Source organism: Rhynchophorus ferrugineus, unplaced genomic scaffold, assembly GCF_030347505.1.
Source record: "Rhynchophorus ferrugineus isolate W39M unplaced genomic scaffold, kcgeb_rfMv2 rfM1, whole genome shotgun sequence".
Taxonomy (NCBI): domain Eukaryota; kingdom Metazoa; phylum Arthropoda; class Insecta; order Coleoptera; family Curculionidae; genus Rhynchophorus; species Rhynchophorus ferrugineus.
The window spans coordinates 70180207-70203297 of record NW_027472580.1 but is presented as its reverse complement, the minus strand read 5'-3'; the positions used below and the strand labels follow the sequence as shown (position 1 = coordinate 70203297).

Sequence of the window (23091 nt, the reverse complement as noted above, 5' to 3'; positions counted from 1 at the left end):
CGGTGAACGCGGTGGACGCCCAAAAGTGGTTGCTACCGACGAAAATATTCACAACAAAAACAACAAAAAATTCACAAAATGATTTTGAATGACCGTAATTTGAAATTGAATTAAATAGCAGAAACTCTAAAGATATCAATTGAACATCATATCATTCACGAATATTTGGGTATGAGAAAGCTCTATGCAAAGTGGGTGCCGCGCTAGCTCACTTTTGACCAAAAACAACGACGAGTTGATGATTCGGAGCAGTGTTTGAACATGATCAAGCGTAATAAACCCGAGTTTTTGCGTCGATATGTGACAATGGATAAAAAATGGCTTCATCATTTCACTCCGAAGTCCAATCGGCAGTCGTCTGAGTGGACTGCACACGATGAACCCGCTCCAAAGTATTTTGTATTTTGGGAATGGGATAAAAGACAATGCACCGTGATGCGAGTCAGTGAAAACGATGGCAAAATCAATGAATTGTGCTTCGAATTGCTTCCTCATCAACCGTATTCTCCAGATCTGCCCCCCAGTGACTATTTTCTGTCCTCAGATCCCAAAAGAATGGTCACTATGAAGAAATTTTTATCGAAACTGATGTTTATCTTGAAGAAGAGGACAAATCGTGCCACAAAAAATGGTATCGAAAAGTTGGAGGGTCGCTATAATCAGTGTATCACCTTTGAAGGGAATTATCTTGAATAAAAAAAACTAATTTTGCCCAAAAAAATGTGTTTTACTATGGTAGGGCGGCGACTTTTCAATTGAACCGTTATATAGACTTTAGAATAAGACTTTTCACACTGGAGATTGTATATAATAATTATAATAAGAAATACGTGTTACCAACTGCTCAGATTGTTAAACTACTAAGGGATATCGTCAATTAAGTTAAATGAAACTCTTTCAGGTTAATATTTTCATACACCTTTTATTAATCTAGCAATTAATCCTCAAAAAGTATGGCATATGTTCCATAAGCAACTGCCAAATCAGCCTGTTCGAAGAATCTGTGATAGTTAAATTCCGGGGCTGCTCCACCATCTAAATAGGTTTGAACTTTATACCATTCTGGATCATTTTTGAACCACGGACGAATATCCAAGAAGGTGGCCGATGCATTTAGTGGTATATCATTGGGATACACTCCTGTCCATCCATCAACTGGTATGTACAACTGAAATTAAATAAAATCAATTTTGAATATTTGCTTTGGTTTGGTTAAAATAACTTTTCTAAAGAGACCAATATTATACCAAATATACACACATTTTAATATTGCAATACCATTTTTAGAAGACAAACCCTATTTAAGCTAATAGTCCTAATAAAATATGTCCAAATGGTGACTGAATATAAGTCATAAATACTCTATGTCTTAATCTAAAGTTAAATAATTCGCGAAAATAGTTGTTTTATTAGTTCAGTTGTAAATTCATCGAGTGTTTTGTTACACATTTTGTGCTATGAAGTAGCTGGAGCCCAAAGGTTTCAGGGCTGTGAATTATTTGGAGCAGTTGCATTTTTAAAACTAAGAGAAGAATTTAACTTAAGTTTTTATGGATTTTTACAAAATAAGTCAATCGACCTACAAAGTCAAATATAATATGTTAATCAATTACATCTAACAGTATTTGTTAATATTATATAATTATAATCATGTATGAACCTTGACGTTTGAGATGTTGGAGTTTTGATGCAATTGTCAAGAAATAGTTAACTCAAGTATGATGAAATAGAATGGCACATAGACAATATTTTAAACAAAATATTACAGTTTTTATTTATGTTTTACCTTGGTGTTGAATTGATTGTATGTAGTAAGAACGCTAGTCATAGAAACACCCAATTCATCTCTGTTCAATTTCCATATATAATCTAATAAATTTTTGGCCGTCTCTTTTGCCTTAGCATCTCCACTTTTAGCTGCATAGAAGGTCAATGCTCGAGCGGTAGCTACAGCGACACCAATCTAAAACATAAAAAAATATTCATATAACTGTTATACATATAGTAAATATTCTTACATTTTCACCTTCAGCAGAGACAGTTACTTTGGTATGAGGCATATTACCTTCTAGCGAAAAAGAACTTGGAACGCTGTACCAAGTGTCCTCAAAACGTACTTGCGTGTAGAACCAGTCGATCCATTTGGTTAATACTTCTTTTGCATTGGCATCATCTAAAATTTGTTTTATGTTGAAACAATTAAGAATAAAAATGCTATACCCTGTCCTCAATAATAGTTAATATATCCAGCGAGTAGATTAAATAAATCATTAAGCTTAAAAATAAAATTGAGCTTTTCATTTGGAAAGACAGTTCATTGAACACATAAAAAGATTATTAGTTTGCTGACTATTAACTTCGAATATAGTATTGTGAAAATACAGAAGAATTGTTTAAGAAAAAAAGATCCGGTCAAGTCGCAGTAGTTTTTTGCATTCTAAGATAGTGCATATGGAAGAGAAGTGTTATAATGAAGACTGACGCTTATCTTCCGAACGCTTATCTTGTGAATTCTTTTACATGATTCCGAAACTTCGGCTCTGCTACAGTCTGACATAAGCTTGAGTTTTTTTGTTTTTTTTTTCGAGATCATATTAGAAATGAAGCTATTTGTTTGAACAAAATCAACAAGATGCAGATTACAATAGTTTGGACATGTCCCTCGAATGAAAGGCGTAAGAATTTCTCACAAACCTCTGAGGTAAAATCGACCTATTGTGTAGAAGATATAGCCAATGGTTCCGAAACAGTTTTGAATCAAGATAATGGAAAATGATCTGAAAAATATTAGGGACTGACAACGTCTGATGCCAGAAGAGTTGGGGCCGATCGGTAAATGTGGCGGGATATACACATAATGTCAGAAACTATTACGCTACAGTAAGAGGTAGTAAGAGTTAGTCTGGAAAGTATCCATAGAAAGCTTAGAAATATGCAGCTTTTTGAAGGATATAGAACAGCGGTTCATACTCTGTTGAGTAATGTAGGATTTAAATGTTGTAAAGATAACTCACGAAGAGATCTAATAAAGAGAGATTGCTTTTAAAAGAATAAACTTGTTAAAAGCATATAACAATATCAAGGAAGATTTTTTATTTCAATTTGTATATTTAGATGGCACATAATCAGAATGGGACCAATATACCCATGGTTATTGCAATATGATCTTAAATATAGTGTTAAGATAACAAAAACTTACAAAAAATAAGTTAATTTGGAATAACATTTAACTAAGTTTTATTAATAATGGTTATAACATGTATTAATGATTCATTGCAGATATATTGTACTTCATGCTGGAAACAGAAATGGTAAAAAATAAATAATATAATCAGTTAGGATAAAGCCGATCGGATACATTGAAGAAGAAATTGACAGATGATGGAATTGTGAACAAATGTTAGATAGATTGGAAATTAATAGTTTGGTCATTCACTTGAATAAATCTTTCTGAATATGAGTTTATCATTCAATTCTGACAATTTCCAATATATTAACAAGAAGTTAATATAACTATAGAAATTTTCATTGTATTGTGAAATATTTACGCACATGGGTATGTGTGTAATTGTTCAGAATATACATGAGCATTTGCTTAATATGTGTGAGAAATAATACCCACTCTTTTGCAGATATGGCAAATGCATTAGGGAGAATGCAGGGATTAAATCTAGTTTTATCAAGAAAGATGTATGTATATAGGTAGTAACAGAATAAACTAAAGAGAAATATAGCGATATCAAATGACTTTCCAAGGAAACACTGCACTGAAGGAAAATGGATACACAATTGTTAATTAGGTGGATTAGGCCTTTATGGGATACCACTACATAAAAAAAAAACAAGCCGAGAACTCTAACTCAGATGTGGTGTAGAAAATAGTTAAATATATTAAAATACAACTCTAACCTACAAACTAATATAACTGCATAATTAATTATAATTATAAGTCCTTCGATAATATATGCATTTGATGTACTATAATATTAAATTAAATTATATTTGAGAAAATAATTTTTGTTTAATTTTATTTAGGTTAGAATTTTGTTGTGTCAAACTAAAAATGAACCCAAGCCCAGAGTTGATGCGGCAACATTGCGACGTTTTGACGTCATCAAATCAGATGACGTGAGTTCACTGTTTCATTGAACGGACTATAGTAAGATTTGCTTACCGGAGGCGTAATAATACTGAGCCAATCTATCAATTGTCCAAGCTTGCATAATAACCAAATCACTAGAACCTTCAAAACCAGGTTGTGCAGCGTAGTACATGCCGTGGAATGTATAGTTCTAACATAAAAAATAAGTTTGGTAGATTATCGAAGATTACTACATTAAGAATTTAAAAAAAAACCTTAACATCCTCTGGTGGCTCTTCGTAGTTATTATTCCAGGAGTTAGTTACACCACCAGCGATTGGACCTTCTTCAGTTTGTAACCATTTGTACAGTTCCACTTGTCGTTGTGCGGATGTAGCCCAATCAGCAGCACCAGTTGATGATTTTGGACTAATTATAGGAATGTTAAATTAGGTAATATTAGGTTATATGATTAAATTGTATATTAATTACTAAATATTAATTTGAATTGATTTTTAGTGATTTAAAATATATAGTGTGTTATATCACAAAGGGCATTTTACTCGATTCATAATCAAGCTTTACATTAGAGGCCTTTATTTTTGTTATATGTCACTTTAAATTGTGAGCTAAAAAGAACATATGTGCTTAAATTTTGACGAAGTGTTATCGAGTACTGTACGTCGAATAAACACTTTTCATCTTTAAATACATATGAGCATTATTAAATTTTTTAAGCATGTGTAAAATGTACCATTAAGGTGATTTTCTAATGTTTGAAGTCTTTGGAAAGTGATATAAATTAGAACTCAGATGTTCTGTTATTATTTGGACCTTAGCAACCATATTTTTGTATATTGTATTGTGGATTGTGTGTATTTCAGTTATGTAGTAATATTAATTTCATTGGCCTTCATTTTAAGTTTAGTTAATATTATAACATTTTTCTAAGAAATACATTAACTTAATTTGTTGGTTCTTGAATACTTACATTAAAGTAGGTTCATTAGCCAATGCGTAAGCTGTAACTGGATTTTGATAACCACCATGAGCCTCGCTACTGCTAGAGATCCAAGACCAACCATTTTCTCCAAGAGAACCTCCCCAACCAATATACCAAGAGAGCAAATAATGCGAACTTTCTTTTCCTTTGCCAGCTGGACATTCGGTTTTTCCAATACAGTCTCCAATCTGCGAACATTATTGACATTAATTGGCTGTTGGTGATGAGTTCGGTTAAATAATTGTTTACTCTTTTAAAGTTCCGGTCGTACATAGCGTATCTCAGATAGTCTCCGACCCTGGATATTTTGCCTAAACTTTCTTCGATTAAGGATAGTTTTCCTTGAGCTCTTGCCCACTGAGCTGCCCATAAAGCCACCTGGACTATTCTAGCATCGCAATCGGGCGCTATGCTGTATGTCCAATATGGAACATTTTCGTAAAACTGAAAACAAATTCGTTTAAATTGATTGTAAATTAACTTTACTTCGAAATCTTACTGAAAATCCATATGGGCCACCATAAGTAAAATTATCACAAGTTGGATATGTAATACTTTGCCAGATTGTTCCTTGTCCATTGTTTATTAATGATGGTCCACTAACTGATGGTCCTCCTGTACATTGACCCTATAATAACTTTATAGTTTTTACAAATTCAACTGAATGACTATATTTCTAGATTTCGAATTTATTACTTATTTGTTTTATAAGAATAATTAAATTTTATATTACATGCTGCATGTATTTTGATATCTAGAGATATATGTTGATAGAAATGCGAAGTATTAAAGTAAATAAACTTAATTTAACTATAAAATTAGATGGTTTTGGCTTTTTCCACATAAAATAACAGTTACTCAGCCGTTTGCCATTTCTGGTTTTTGGTGTCACAGGCCCAATGTTTTTCAATTCTTTCGGAAAAATATTCAACCCTTCTTCCCTGTCTGTCTAGCTTTGCTATTAGTTTAAAAAACAATTTGTTGGTGGTTGCTTTATCTTCCTTTGTGTCTGTTTGGTTATTTTGACTGATACTTTGTGCATAAGTCATTTCCCCATTAACTTGGTTATATGTTTCTTTTCAACCATTGTGTTTTGAGGTTCAACTTGAGCTTCTACTTGAGTAACTACACATCATCTATAACATATATGCGCTTCATTACAGTTTACACATTTCGCCTTAGCTTCTTTGGGTTTTCTACACTCTGTGGTGATATGTTTGCCTGAACATTTTCACATCTAGGTTCTCTTCTGCATAATTTCTGTGTGTGCGCATTGCGGTATTAAGTTCGTTTTTTTAAGAGGTTCGATTTTTATTTCGACCCCTCAAATTCTTTTAATACCAAAAATGATTTTTGCGTCTGTATCATGTTCAAAGGCTAACATTAATAGGGGTAGAAACGAATACGTAACTACACATCATCTATAACATATATGCGCTTCATTACAGTTTACACATTTCGCCTTAGCTTCTTTGGGTTTTCTACACTCTGTGGTGATATGTTTGCCTGAACATTTTCACATCTAGGTTCTCTTCTGCATAATTTCTGTGTGTGTCCATGCAATTGGCATCTTTTGCATTGCGGTATTAAGTTCGTTTTTTAAGAGGTTCGATTTTTATTTCGACCCCTCAAATTCTTTTAATACCAAAAATGATTTTTGCGTCTGTATCATGTTCAAAGGCTAACATTAATAGGGGTATTCGTTTCTTGTGGACTAAAATTTATCCTTTGTTATTTTTGGTTCCATCGTTTTTTAAAATATCTATCGCATTTATGTATTAAAGCCCATTTGGTTTAGTTCTGCAATAATTTTTTCAGTTTTAGTAGTTGATGGAAGCCCTCTTGCGATAACTTTGATGTCTTTTGTTTGTTTGTCTTCATAAGAGTGCCATTGCAGTTTCAGCAACTCTAGACAATCTGTTATTTTCGTGAATGTTTTACGATATTCGGCGTTCAATTTTATTTGTCCATTGTTTAGTACTGTTGCTTTGAATACTGTATAGATGGCCCTCAGTGTTTCGTAAAGCAAATGTAAGTCGGTAACATTACTTACGATGATTGGGGGTGGCTTAGGCATTCTAATTTCTTTATTTTGTTCATTGTTTTGTTTTATTTTTAATTGCTGCGGTGAAGATCCTGGCGAATTACTTGCTTTCCTTTTTTTACTTTTAACAGTTATGCAGCCTACTTCTTTCTGCAGTTCTTCATTTGTTTCATATGTTAGAATTGGACTGCGTTTGTTCGCTTAGTAGTTTATCATTATTTAGTTGCAGCTGGAAGTCATCTATTTGTTTTTGCATATTGGCTAATACAATTTCAAGGGTCTCCCGCCCCGACTTTTCGTCCATCTACGCATTGTTGAATGCCTGCTCGTTCTGGGTTCTAGTTGAGTCTCTAGATTCAAAACATCAATATGTGATACTTCGCCTGATGTCGATAGTTCCATTTTATCTGTTTTTTGCAATTTTCTTCTCCATATTTTCTGTGTATTGTCGAAATAATACTTTTTTTTATTTTTATGTTTCAAATTATCATACGCTGAATTTGTGGTGCAGATGTAGAGTTTCTATTCTACTGATCTTTTTTTCCGATCGCACTTTCACTTTTTATTTTAAACCCAGTTTTTAAACTGTTATTGTTAGACTTTTTTTAACGCCGCATTTGTGACACAAATGTTGCACTTTTGTTTCGTTTCACTGGCCGTCTCTTCGGACACGCTTTTACTCTGTGATAGTCAAACGTCGACGCATAATAAACGGGGCATTTAATATTCATGCATCACAAAGTTCGGCCACAATGAGCAAGTGTTGTGGAGTACCCACTGTTATAGTACGTATAGGAAATTTTGCCTTTGATTACCACTTATTGAAATCGATGCCATGCTGCAGACCTACGCTTTCAAAATGATAAAGAAGTGTGAAAATTTACTGTTTTTGGAGAAGTAAAATAATTATAGATTATGGAAATTATTTTGAATAATTTATAATGTACCTATTTTTCTCAATAAACGCCTACTTAAAGTGAATACACTAGAATGGATGCAAACACCTATAAACGATATGAAACAAATATAACTAAAGAGGGTTGAAATGTATTAATATTATAATTAAACATAATATTTAAATCTCTCATTAATAGACAATAAATTAAGCAATAATTAACATTATTTTATTGGAATATACCGAAAAACAAGTTACGACTTTTTAATGTAATATATAGGATCAAGTTTTGAAATTTGAAACTAAACTTAAAGCCACGTTCTTTTATCTAGCATCTTTAGTGATGCATACTTTTATGTATTAGTGTTTAGTATTTATGTTAGTATTTATGCATGCATAATTTATTTATACCTGCACATTGCCAAATCCAAAAACGTTATCGACGTCTAGTAACCAATGCATTCCATAAATTGAGTGATCACCGTAAGCTTCAAACAATTCTCTACTGATCGGATCAGAGCCAACTGTGATTTCTGCATTAGTGGTAGGTTGATCTGGGTTATATCTACGGCCATACATTAATAAATTAATATTAATGAGCAATTAATGAAATCGTGAAATGGTTATACTTAAAAATCATCTACTTATAAACATATTTTACACGTATAAAATGTTCCTAATTACTTATATATGAAAAAAAAACATGCAACACATCATAACGGTAATACAGTGGAGTGATCCTGGTATAAAATGATTCTGTAGGTATTGTCGAACTTTATGTCATGGTGCCAGGAATTTCAATAAGGTCATGCATCACTTTGTGTTCATCAACATAAAAATAAATGCCTTAAAAAACACAACTTGTCAAATGTAATTTTGGTTCTTCATAGACAAGCAATGCAGCAATATTAGTTAAGAAGCAGCTTAAGAATAAGAGACTAAGGAGTGATTTTAATCTTAAAAATTGACAAAAATAATATTAGTATTAAGTTCTTCGGCATAAAAAATAATATTGATTTAGTATTATTATTGGATTAATATTGTTATTATTTGGTTATATAATGTGATTATTTCGCACAAGAATTCGCGAAGAAATAATCAGTTTACAAAAGAAAAACACAATTTTCTCCCAAGATTATCACATGTGCTTAAAAAACTCAACAATTATCGATAAAATAAATAATTTAAAGTATGAATTCTTTCGATATTCACGTTATTCATCAGATTGTCAGCCTCAGGACTTCTGCGGGCGTCAAGAGCCTCATCCACTTCTTCGGGTATAGGAATAGTTGATCATGTAATTCTTAATTTTAGTGAATATAAACAAAATAATATAATTGGGAATCAAATCAATATTGAACGGCAGGTGATCTATTACTCCGACATTTTGGTTCAGTTAAACATCCACGGTTTGACCAATATGTGAGAGCTTACATTGTTGGATTTTTGATTGGAAATTATTCGTATAGTTTTTAACTTTGACCGAAAACTTCTCGCAAACGAAAACTTTGTACTTTTCAGAATTATCGTCCTGAGCTTTAACACTACAGCCGCTAAGTGCCTGCTAATGACGAATAAACAAGCAACCACTTGCTTCGATGTGATGTGTTGTGAGAGCCACGTGCCCTGAAAATTTTGTTGGGTTTGTCCCTTTTTAGGAGAATGATAAGGTCAATCTCTGTTTTAAATCGAGCTCATAGGGATACGTCCCTGACACGTTACCTGTTCCTTCCTTGTGCTAATTTCTAGTCTTATCTTATTTTTTTTAATTTAATATTTTCTCTAAGATTATGACGGATCCAAAGCGATTAAATCTTTCTTATGGTCAAATGGCTTTTAGATGGTTGTCATACTTATGACTAAACATGCTCATATCACCACATTCTCCACATTCGACATCAGAGAACTTTAGTGAAGCTCATCTTAGAGCAAGACTGTCATTACATTTCTCATAATAGTACTTTACAGTGCTATAGCATGATCCTTTATCCTCCTATGAATATTTGAGCTCATTGATACTCTATTGTCTTGATAATTCAGATCGATAATTTATAGTCAAAATTATAAAAATAATCAGCGAAAAAGTTGACGAGTTAATTTAATGTTTTTTCCAGGTACATTTATTAAGTTACCATTAAATTACTTACACTGCATGTTTAACCATGTAAATTTTCCAATGATAACATTATATGGTTTCTGGCAACACTTGAAATATCCAAGCCAAACCAAGATCAGAAATGTCATCGAAAAATTTACAGTATATATAAGTTAATTTATTACAGCTGAGAGCTGCCCTGTATAGTATTCGAGTTAGATTAATTTGTCTGCAGAATTGTTTCAAGAATGTTACAAGTATGTCTCCGAAAGACAGCTTGCCTAACTTTCATTGTAATAAGTTTATGTGCTACTCAATATTTTTTGATTTATGAGTAACGTCAATACAAATCTAGAGACCGACACACTTCTTAAATCACTCAAAGCCGCAAAACATCTAAGCTTTAATACAAAGCAGCATCAGCTAAGGACCATTCGGTTTCAGCTTATACATTTTAAAATTATTGTAATAACCATATTAAAGTTTAAATCTTTAAAAAAGTCTGTTGAGATGCGGGAGAGAAAACAAGGTTGTAAATTCCCAAAGACGAGAAGTTTAATTGATTGTAAAGAATACACATATATACATTTAAAATATATTACTTAATACGTCATGGGAAAAGAATTATGATTCAAATCGCATGTACTTACTATTAGCGAAAGGTGTAGATTGGCTAATATAGACAGGAATTCTATGCTTTCAATTATACTTCAATTAATACAATGATTTCTTCAATTAATGCTCATTCAATTATTTCTTCTTCTTTCAATTCAATACTTTCTCTCAGCAATACTTTATTCTTCTCATTTTTCAATAACACTCTTTTCTTCGGTGTTCATGCAAATTAGATGCACAGTGTTTTATCGGTGAAGCTCCTTCCTCGGGTTCTTGGTGGTGATGGACAAGGCTGGTCCAAGAAACCATTTTCTGTACCCCGATTTGCTGATAATATCAGGTTGGGAAACACTCTTCCAGCTAGGAACTTCTCACGCTGACAAAATATGTGCGTTTCGGACTCTTAAGAAATTCCCAAAAATTCCACCATTTCGGGTCTTTTTGATATATTTATGGTTAGGCGTCATAAAGAGTCCTCTACCGGTACTTAAATCCTCGTTATCCTAAACACTTGACAACGAGCCGATGGGAATCATCCTTGCTGAACAAATCTGTTCTGTTTACTTGGTATCTTTTTGCCTGTCTATATTTACCAGACGTTCAATATACTGCGAACGTTATGTTTTTTATCAGGTCATAATTCTTTTCCATATCATATATGTTAAAAACTTCAGTAAAAAGGTTTAATAAATTAGACCCTCTAACAATAGAACCGAAAGAATTCTACAATTAGCTTAAGTTACATTTTACAGGGCTCTCCCAACCATTTATAATAAATTCGCGTCGCAACAATGTCTGTGTCACAAACTGTTTGAAGTTTTTCAAAGCCGTATTCAAAATTAAAGATTTATTAATTTTAAATCAAAATCAATTTAAAAAATAGTGGGTTTTTCATAAATTAGAATAATTTGTTTCAATGATGTAAACACTAAACTTATCAAATCTTAAAATCTAAGATAAAAATTGAAGTGTTTATCAACGTTTTAAATAAATATTGGTAAATATATACTAGAAAATTATTTTTAGAAAATTAGATTAATCTATCTCGAAATATTTACAACATTTAATAAATAATGTTACCTGTCCATGTTAGGTTGGATTACTGGAATTACATAATCTTCTATTAAAGACCATGCTTCATTAAATGGCCCAAAATCTCCCGAAATAGCTCCATATACTGTTTGCAGGAACAGGTTAAAGCTGAAAATATTTATTCTTAATATTGTTGACGAAATATCATTGAATTGGCGAGAAAGAAATTACTAAATTAGAGCCACACTATTGATAACATATGAGTTATGATTATTCGTTTTCTGATTAAATATATTTATTCGTGGAAAAGCATAACTATAATTACAAGTATATATTTATTTCATCTTGGGTGTTATTAAAATAGTGGTTATCGCAGCAGTGGGCCGTATCACCATGAGCTATCAGACCAGCATAGCTAGTTATGGCACTCAATAATTCAATTATAATTATTAAAGTTATGTGATGATTGTCATGAATATCCATCATCATGAGATTAATATTGAAACTTTAATATAAGCGTATTCTACCATATATATAACTTCATACATTTTAACATAAACTTTATAAATCTACTAGCGTTGGGAACTTTCGACTGAAATTGACTATCGACTTTTTAGTAATTGACTGCTTTCTTGCTATCGACTATCGTTTCAGTCGCTATTTTTATTCCACTCTTTTTATATCCTTTTTACTACTTTATATATATATATATATATATATATATATATATATATAATATATATATATATATATATATATATATTTTTTTTTTTTTGGTAGTTTACTTGTAAATAACTATATATTGTGTATCAATGTAGAAGATTATTAATGTAATAGGGCAAAAAGATTAAAATTGTGAATGATCAATAGTAAAATACTTTAGACTGATTTTATTGCAATAACAGGTAATATTTTCTTTGATTGACTTTTTCGTTTCAGTCTAATTATCCTGATTTTTGTTTAAGTCTTTTGATTGTCAAAACTTCTTTCCTAAAGTCTTGAAGGCAGAGGTTCAAAAAGTTCCAGAAATTGCATCGATTCGAAACGATTTAAAGATGTTTTTACAGTAGCAGTTAAATTTCGTAAAAAAATTAACAGTAAAGAGAGAATAAATTTGCTGATAAGAAACAATTTGTTTTCTTGGCCTATTAAAAAATACAAGAAAATTATGATGGTCGGGCCACTATTTTTATTATTTTACAACTTTTCAGTAAAATGATGCATTCAGCAAAACATTCTATGGTTTGAGAATATTTTGAAACAGAATCTTCAACTTCTAATATCTACAATTATTTAAAAATGAAATCTGATTTAAAGAAGTCAGTATGTGATATTACAAATAATGCTGAGGCAATAAAAGAATTTTTAACAAAAGACATATCTTCCATTCTAACTTCAAAAAATACAAATTCATTACTACAACTGATATTCAAGACACAAATACTGACAAAGAATGTATTACATCTGAAGACATTTTGATCAAAAACTAGCTAGAATGGAGAAAATAATTACACCAGGTACTATAACAACTTTACAAATTAAGCAGTGTTTGGAAATGCCTTATATTGGGCGTTTAGAAAACAAATTGAATTTTTGGCACATTCATAAAATGATATTACTTGAATTATATTATTTATATTTCAAATATTCCGCTATACCCGCAAGATATATCCCCTCGGAACGAGTTTTTTCAAAATCTGGTGAAATTATTAACGATCGAAGAAATCGCATCACGGGAGAAAAGCTGAATATGTATATTATATTTTCGAATAGTGATTAAAAATATTTCCGTTCAATAATAAATGAAACATTTATTTTATTTAAAAAGGCTCTGGTAGTTATTGTGCGATAATTTTTTGTTATGTCACGGATTACTTTTTTTCTATGATTATGTTTGTTTAATTTTTATTTAGTATTTATGGTACTTGTACATCTTTAGTTTTTAGGTTTTGTTTAAGTTCTATTGTATTATCTATAGATATTATAGTATGTTATTTAAAAATAGCTTTTAACATATTATTAAAATACGATAAAACATTTCTGGGGTTATTATACCATTCCTTCTACGGAACCACGGAACATTCAAATATAAAATTGCATAATAATAGTATTCAGTAATTGTTTCTTTCCTTTTCTTTTTTAAAGTTAGTAAGTGAAGGAATATATACATTTCCGTTTCGCTATCAATTCGATGCCACCGTTGAAAAAATAAATACCAAATCTCCGTCCTTTCATCTCTCACAATTTATAAAGAAAAGAATTCGTGCATTTTCGTCTGACATCACGAATGTAAAAAACCAGTCGAAAAGTGAGATTGTATATTTTGAACATTTTCTGTTTAAAAGAAATTATACAAAGAAGAATACCACCTACCAATCAGTTTCTTTGAATTCAATCAGGTTTTATGAACAAACATTCAAATTACCCGGTTCATGAAAATAACTAATGACATCAAAATAGTCTTCGAATATAAAATTGTTTACTCACAAATTCATAGATGTAGCACACGTCTTCGACAAAGTTTAGCATGTGGGAATCAAACAAGAGGAACTTTACAGTATAATAAAAAAATGGTAAAGCAGATATGCAATAAGGAAGTGTATTGGAGCCAATTCTTCAAACATTCCGTTGAAAGGAGCACCGAAAATATAGAGAAAAGAACTGGCTTTGATTGCAAAAGCCGATATGGAGCTGTTGAGTCGAGTTATGAGAAAGTATTAAATAAAATCTTTATAAGAATAATGTTCTAAGACTCACTATAGGGGTGATTATTAACGCCAAACTTTTAGGAAGCAACTGTCACTCAGGAAATCAGAAGAACCTTGGATAATACTCAAGCAGAGTACTCTCAAAAAATGTAACGATTTGATGTTAAAGTGTGTTTAAGAAGAATCAATAATAAAAAATGTAAAAAAATATTCGCGTTAATTTAAAAAGTTATTATTAAATTATTATTATTAGTTAACAAATCCATTTTGGATAAAATGTTCTTTGCTTTCTTGCTGACTTAAGATAACTAATATATCAGATTATGTTACCTTAATGCTTCTGAATCAGTTTCGTGGCCATAATCAATACTTTCCACAATCAGTGTTTCTCGACTGTGGTATGGAATACCCTCAGGTGAATAGTAACCATTCGCTTTGTTGGTGATGATGTTATACAATTCCAAAAAACGATCTTTGAATTCGCCAGCGTTAATGCAACTTATTGTTACCAATAATATTGCCAGGGTAATCTTCATTGTTAGGCCACTTCTAAAATTAAAACAAAATTTGGTAGATTTAATTTTAATATTTTATATTTTATTTTTTATATTTTAATTAATTTGACAAACGTATAGAACGGCAATAATAAGCGGAAATATACTAATCCTTTAAAATTACATTTACAAAACATTTAAAAATGTATGTATAACTAATTTACTCTCATAAAATGTTACCAATAAAGATACTGATAATTTAAATTTAATGGATTAAATAACTCCAAATAAACTTAAAATTAAACTCTGAAGTGTCAATTATTTGATATCCATAAATTCGTAATTATCTAATATTATATAATACAATAGATTTGAAAAGGTTTCTGTTTGCATGTGATAAAAATGATCCAGTAGAAGTAATAATAGTATGATTAATAGTTATTAAAAGAATATTCTAACGTCCTGAAAACATCAGCCTGTATAAAAATCTCGCCAAAGATTTCTGATCTAAAAATCAAGATTGAAAATCAAGATCAAGAAACATTTAAAAATATTAAATGTTAATTACTGGTACTGTACTCGATAGGTTACAAATCTAATTTAGTATTACCAGTTATTTTGGTATTTTTTTTAAAACTCAAATTATGTTTTATTTATGAACATTTTTAAAATTATTATTGCATTTAATTATTAAATGTCTTTAGAGGAATCTGTAAGACAAATATGTTCTAGATGATTAGATGTTTGTTTGAATAGGTAAATAATATTAGTTTATACTAAAATTTATTTACAATTAATAACAATTATGATACAATAAACCTATTAGTTTTATATAAATACAATGTTACAAAACACAAATAAGTTTGATTGTTACTTACCTTTCCAACTTAAAGAAACAACTAAATTATTTAATAATCCTTACTGATTTTTTATATTATTGTTGCCACTTCATTTTCAAGTACTTGATATATTTCTATAAATCTGAAGGGACAAACATAATATTTTTATATAAAAGTGCCTACGTTAAAATGATAAATTAATAAATGTGATAAGAACACAAACACTTTATGATTTCATCTGTTTAAATGTATCTATAATCTTCTTGTTCCTTTTGGTTAAGATCAATGTTCACAAATAATCTTTAATACTTCATATTTTAAGACATTATGAATTATTTGGTCATCGTGGCTTATGTAGGCTATACAAATAAGTTTTAGGGGGATTTATAAAGATGACGGTACTGATATTAGTAATTAGTAACCTGTAACTATAAACATGTTAAAGCATCATCATTTCTATGTAAAAAATATGTGTTATTTTCTTATACTTCAATAACTACGTCAATTTTTGGGCAAATGAAACAATATGTGGGAAAACGAAAAGTAGCATGCTCATATTTTTAGTTCATATTTAAAAAAATTAATAGTATTAATATTTGATTTCTTATGTTTTGAAACAATACAGGTTGGGTTAATATTTGATATAACCCTATAGCTTTTGGACAAATAAAACAATCAGGTTTTAGCCGGTAACTTCAACTAACTTTAGCCTCCTTTAATGATTTTTCCTCGCGAATTATTTTAACAGTAATTAGCTACTAAAGTTTAAAGCAACATTTATTCACTATATAAATTCACGTGGTTTGATTCGCTACAATCTTCCGATTTCCTGCATGTTGTCTAGTCGCTGTATTGCTTCCACGTTGCTTCGATTAAATAGCTTTATTCTATTTTTAGGGTCAAATCTTAGATAATGATTTGGTTAGATGTTGGTTACATATCGATAAGTATATTTAGAGAGGTTTTTTGGCAGCGTTGCGTTACTAGTTGATTTGATGTTTTATTGCTACTCCATATTTGCATCTAATAGGTCTAAATTGCCATTAGAGCTACTACGCTGTATTTTCCAGTCTCTAATCCCTTTGTAGATTTCGTTAACTGCCACTTGTACTTTTTCTACATCTTTAGGCAGATATATATCTTTTGCCATAATAACTCATCATCGGCAAATGCTTCAAATACTGTTTCTTTTTTGTTGTTGGGATATCAGCAGCGTTGATCAGATACAGGGATGGCCTTCAGGCACTACCTTGGAGAATTCTATTCTAAATGGGTTTAAAGGTTGAGAATTTCCCTTCACGTGAGACTCTAAATTATATTTCGTAGTCCTTTGTTCACCTTTGTAGCTTAGTCTCAAATGCCATACCCGATCCAAAGCTTGTGAAACGTCCAGGAATATTGCAGAGAAGTATTTATATTCTTCAAATGCCTTTACTACTTCATTTTTACTTGATTAACTGGCATTTTCGAAATCCAAAGGAATTCTGATGTTTTATAAATGGTTTAATACGTTTTAAAAGCAGTTTCTACAATAATTTTGATATCGCAGGTAGCAGAGAATAGGCCTGTAAGATCCGACTTGTTCTGTTGGCTTGTTAGGCTTCTTAAGTATAATAATTCGAACAACCTTAAGACATTTTGAAATATGTTTAAGCCTTAAACAGACATTGAATGTTAACAGGACGATTGCTTTTCGTCGGAACTTTTTCAATAACTAAAGTGAAATATCATCAATTTCAAGAGCCTTTTTAGGATTGAAATAGTAATTAGTGAGTTATTTTACCATTTTGGGTTAAGAAGCTTAATATGTGAATTTTGAATGTTAATAATTAAATAATTTTTGTCAATTTAAATAAAAACATTGTCAAAATTTGAAAGCTTAGTAACATTTTGAAAATCTTATATATGATCGTTATTTTTCATCATTGACAAACTTTAAATTTAATGTTTTTCTTTCATTCTAAATGAAACCTTCTCAAGTAAATTTTTTTATATCAAGATAATGTTTTATTTGTGTTTTCACAAAAGTTATATCTAATCTCTGCTTAAGTGCTGGATTAGCTTTAATTATCTGTATATAAGAGCTGCTGCTGTTCGTCAATTTCGCTAGAGTTTGAGAATGGCTGGACCTATTTGGCTAATTTTAGTTCTAAAATATTTGTGGGAAGGTTTATAAGATGTGAAAATATGAAATACTTCATTTCCTATACTATGTGTTACTGTCACTCTCATCAATAGTTTGTGGATCATGGATCTTCAAATATTTGTGGATACATTCACAAATTTATTTTGTAATTAAGAAATTTTGAATGTTGATTAAAACTTCCGGCCATTATTATGAATCTGCGATTAGAATATAACGTATTAAATTATATATAAATTTTATTTGCAATTTTTTTATTTATATTTTATACAATGACATCTCACATATGACAAACATGATTAATACGGTAATTTCCAATCGGATTCATCACCGGAATGATCACTGGAATTATCTAGTGGCTTTTTATGTGTAAATCATACTTTGTAAATGTATTTTATATTTGTTATTATTTAGGCATAAACTTGGAGCGCGAGAACTTTCTTTACTTTTATTATTAGCATTGCCAAGTAAACGAAGTCAATTAAATATTGAGAGAATGAGAATTAAATATTAAGAGAATAGTTGGAAATGAAGTGGATAGGCTTGGATTGCAACAAATTCAACACCAAAACAACAACGAGCACATCACAATAAAATTGAACTATTCCGCAGATGATCCCGAAGATTATGGTTCCAATAAACCAGTTACAATTGGGGAAATGAAAATTATTTGTCAGTATTTTAAGACATTAAAATACCACTGTGAATCTACTGGATTATGTTCTGCCTTACCATCACATCCATTACACCCATTAGTTTCTGGAATGGAAAATTATTCTAACCACCTCTTATAAAAGTTTTTTGATAACTTAAAATGTATATAAAAAAAATAAACTTAAAAAATACAGTCAACAAAATCTTAAATATTAATAACCACTACCTATTGTTACGCAATTATAAACGAATTATAAGGCCATTTAACTCCTTTTGGAACATTTGTGACATGGGAAAAGAATTATGACTTGAGACAATATGAGATATCCTATATAGAATCGAATGTCTGCTGAGGCCCGTTTAGCAGATATTCAGTCACAAGCCGGGTCAGTCAAAAGCACATCGCATCGGCTCGTTGTCGAGTGCTCTGGATAAAGCATAATGGAGGAAGACGTCTTATTATGGCTATAACCAGAAAACTGAAGAAGGCATGACTGACATGACTGAAAGAGTCTCTCCCTCCCAGAAAGTCTGAACGAATCGTGTTGCAGAATAGGGTTTCTTGAACCAGTCTTCCCAGCCACCATCAAGAACCAGAGGGAAGAGCTTTAGCGATAAAACACGATGCATTCACATTATTCAGTGTGTCTGTAAATCAGAATAGAAAGAGAAGAGTCATGTGTGAAAAATTAAGAACAGAATTAAGAACATTCAACATGACAAGATGAAAAAGTCAGAATCAAAAAACAGTCAACAACAAATCAAGAAGGCGAGCGGTATGAGATCAACTCACTAAAGCAGAATCTCTAAGCAGTTCTCATCAGTAGTAACCAGCTGTTGGTACCGAGAACGGAATCGGCATTAATCTCAGATATACGACTTACTAGATCATTTTCAACATGAGGGTTATTACAGATTTTTTTTATGGGCAATTCGGATGCGGAAATTGATAAGTGTTTGCTCACGATCCAACAGTGACGTGAACAATTGTCCGAGAGCCAGAGAAACGATTTAGTTAAAATGTTTAAAAAAACATTGGATCGGATGCGTTAGGCCTGAGAAAATACCTACTGGTGAGCACGCGGGGAGGTTAATTTACCGACTATAGACGAAGTATCAATTGTACAAAAAAAAGTAAGATAGATGTAAGCGGTACGAAGTTCGCTGGGTCATCTAGTTTCTAAAAATACAAATGATTTTTACGTCAATATGACAAAGTATAAGGAATATTTTAATAATAATTAAAAATGAAATTGAACACTATAATCTTTGTAAAGAACTTATCAGATTCGTTGAACTGGACGTTTTTTTCATTTTCTTTTTGATCTTCTTTCTCTGTATGCTTTCCAAGTTCTCTGTATAATCTTGGCCGATCGGTTTTTTAGTATTTCCTGGGAGATTTTAATAAACATGTGTCCCTCCCCTTCTTCTTTTTCTTTCATGACCGTAACATACTTTGGCGCTTGTTTTTGTTGTTTATTTTTCAAATCTTTCATGTTCTCCATTTTTTCGCCATATTTTATGTATCATATAAACAAACATAATAATTTTAGTTGACAAATTGTCAAAATTGATGGACTCAAAATTGATTGATTGGAAGAATGATGAATGATGGATTGATGGTAATTGAAGTTTTGGGTACCCATGTCAGAATACCATATATATTTTATTAGGGTAAACTAACGACTTTCTATATAGGACGCAGAAACGGATGGAAGCGTGTGAGACAAAGTTTGACTTTTAATTTTGCCATTAGGTGGCTGTTATTTTATTATACAAATAGTAATTGTATTTACAAATGCTCTTAACTAGTCAAATGTTAAAATAGACTTTCAAATTAACTAAAGACAAATAACAATACGATTAGTAGATATAGTAGATATAGAGGAATTAATATAGTTTTCGATAGATGATCTTTCTAAACTCTGACAATTTGTACTGTTTGGCCAGTCTCCAACTTAAATACTTTGGTGGATTTAGCCACTTAGTGAAATACTTAAAAAAATGTTCATGAGGATAAGGGAGATGACACAGAAGTTTTTCTTAATAATATTGAAAAGATCTAACCATCGTTCTTCAATGATGGTTGCAGGTGTTTTGATAAGAACACAATGACACAAATATCGAGTATAGAATGCTACTTGTCGTTGTTATGTTAGCTTGCTTGACCTTTTACTTGTAATATACAGTCTATTAATTATTTCTATTTTGATTAATATATTTTATAGGGTCAAGAATAAATAAATGAGATCAAGAGGGTATTACGTTCTTATAGATTTATTGATAGACGAAAAAAATCTGTATTTTCTATATTTATACGGTTGATCGCTATTTTAAACTACCCATAGTTTATATTCGTATTTATTCATAAATTAAAATAATAATTATATATAAATTAGTATCAACTGTTCTTATCATTTTCAATTACAAAATAGTGGGAAAACCTTTAAAAGTTAATCCTATTAGTTGTTCTTTCATATTTTTATAGTACTTTATGGTAGGGTTGTTGGCTACCGAAAAATATGTCGATATTATGATATATCGATATTTAAAAAAATATCGATATATCGATATATCGGAGAAAAAAATATCGACATATTTCTTACAACAAATTTAAAAATGTCGATATTTTACAAAAAATATATCTATGTATATTTTTATAGAATTTCTGAAAAAATAACGATATATCGATATATTAATATTTTTTTGCATCCCTACTTCTCAATTATTATCTCAATATATATTTCTCAATTATTTTTAGATACATTTTTTATCCTGTAGTGATGAAGTATTCTAATATGTTATCAACAAGCTCCTAGTAATTTTCAATTTCGCTATTGCTTAAAATTCTAGATACTACTCTTTTAAAACTATTGCGATATTTATGTTGAGTATGAGTAAATAATTTTGGAAATTGTTCAACATTTTTTTAAGCTATCGTTTGACAAAAATTCCATTTTTAACTTTTACTTCTGAAAACTTTGTATTTTTTGAAATGTTAAAATTTATATAAAAGCTTTCTTGTTGTATAAAGACACCATTAATATATTTTTAGGTTCAAACGTTTTCATTTCTAACACAAGATGTATTTCTTAGTGGCCATGACTTCAGTCCGATCATCATGCTAAAATCTCTAATGAAGTGTCACTCAATATATTTCAATGCTTTAAGTAAAATTTTCAGTTTTTTTCGGATGTCTAGAATGAGCAAGTAGATGAGATGATAATTTATTTATTTTGTTATGTTATAAAACAGCTTTGAAGCTTTTATAATAACAAAGTCCGTAATCTTTGTTAAGGAACGTATCAAATCTCTCATGGGAATCTCTCAGGTTTTTCTATTATTTTAACATCAATAAGTAAACTCTATTACTTCAAATCAATTTAATTGCTTCTGAGGAAAGAAAATTGAGTGACGGTTATTTCTGTGGCAGTATAACTTATTTATATTCGATATTTCTATATGAATTCTGAGCTTGTTTGAGACAATTCTTTAGGGGGTTCAGGTACTGGATGTTACGGGCTATGTGAGATTAGAGCATAAGATGAAGCAAGACTAGGATATTCACTAGGTTTAGTTTTTTTTGCCTTTAAGTCATTTATTAATTGCTGTATGCTGTATTAACGCAAAATCTATAATCATCAAGGGTCAAGTCATCTTTTATTTCTCACCAAAATAAAAATAAATTACATTCGATATGTTTAGTACAATTTTAATTTACAATTTAATTTATTACTAATGTTCTGTTGTACTTTCATTAATATATAAACAAGGTGTATACGGCATTAATACATCACTATGTATTTCCCAAATTAGAATAAAATTAATCTACTTAAGCTAAAATTAAAAACACACTTATACACTATACTAGTTCCTGTAGTTTGGTTCGCTTCGATTTTCCGATTTCCTGCGTGTTGTTCAGTAGTTGTATTGTTTCCACGTTGCTGTGAGTTAGCAACTTTGTTTCATGATTTAAGGCCAAATCTTGGATCACTTCATGTATTCATTTGATTCCTAGGTTATGGTTCAGTTTTTCGTTGGTTACATAGCGATACGCATTGATAATTAATCGTAGAACTTTGTTTTGGGTGCGTTCGATTCCTAGTTGGTTTGATGTTTTAGTACAACGCCATATTTGCACCCCATAGATCCAAGTAGGCTTTATAGTTGACTGATAATTCATTCTCTTTGGCTTTATATAAAGTTGAGAGTATTTTCCGACTAGCCACTATAGTTGCTTGACTTTGAGTCTAATTTACTCTGCTTCTTGTCTCACATGATATTTACAGTTTAACCTACCATCAAGATATATTCCGAGGTATTTAGCTGATTCTGCTTGAGGAATCGGGCATAATTAAGTTTTTGTCAATTCTCTGCAACACAAAATTAACATGGACAGATTAGGAGCTACTAAACTGTATTTTCCAGTCTCTAATTCATTTATAGTTCTTGTTGATCGCTACTTGTACTTGTTATATAGCCTTAGAC

At 30.7% G+C, this 23091-nt stretch overlaps 1 protein-coding gene across 1 annotated transcript; it reads right to left on the bottom strand.

The window, feature by feature from the left end:
• Positions 1-902: 902 nt before the first annotated feature.
• LOC143189511 (exoglucanase B) lies at positions 903-15893 on the bottom strand. Its single transcript, XM_076393845.1, has 12 exons — positions 15846-15893; positions 14804-15022; positions 11814-11933; positions 8435-8588; positions 5584-5712; positions 5334-5528; positions 5073-5272; positions 4357-4510; positions 4175-4292; positions 2019-2173; positions 1787-1963; positions 903-1168 (listed from the first exon to the last, which is right to left on the bottom strand). Exons 2-12 carry the CDS (start codon positions 15007-15009, stop codon positions 938-940), a joined length of 1839 nt encoding a protein of 612 aa, XP_076249960.1. The 5' UTR covers positions 15010-15022; positions 15846-15893; the 3' UTR covers positions 903-937.
• Between the last annotated feature and the right edge of the window lie 7198 nt (positions 15894-23091).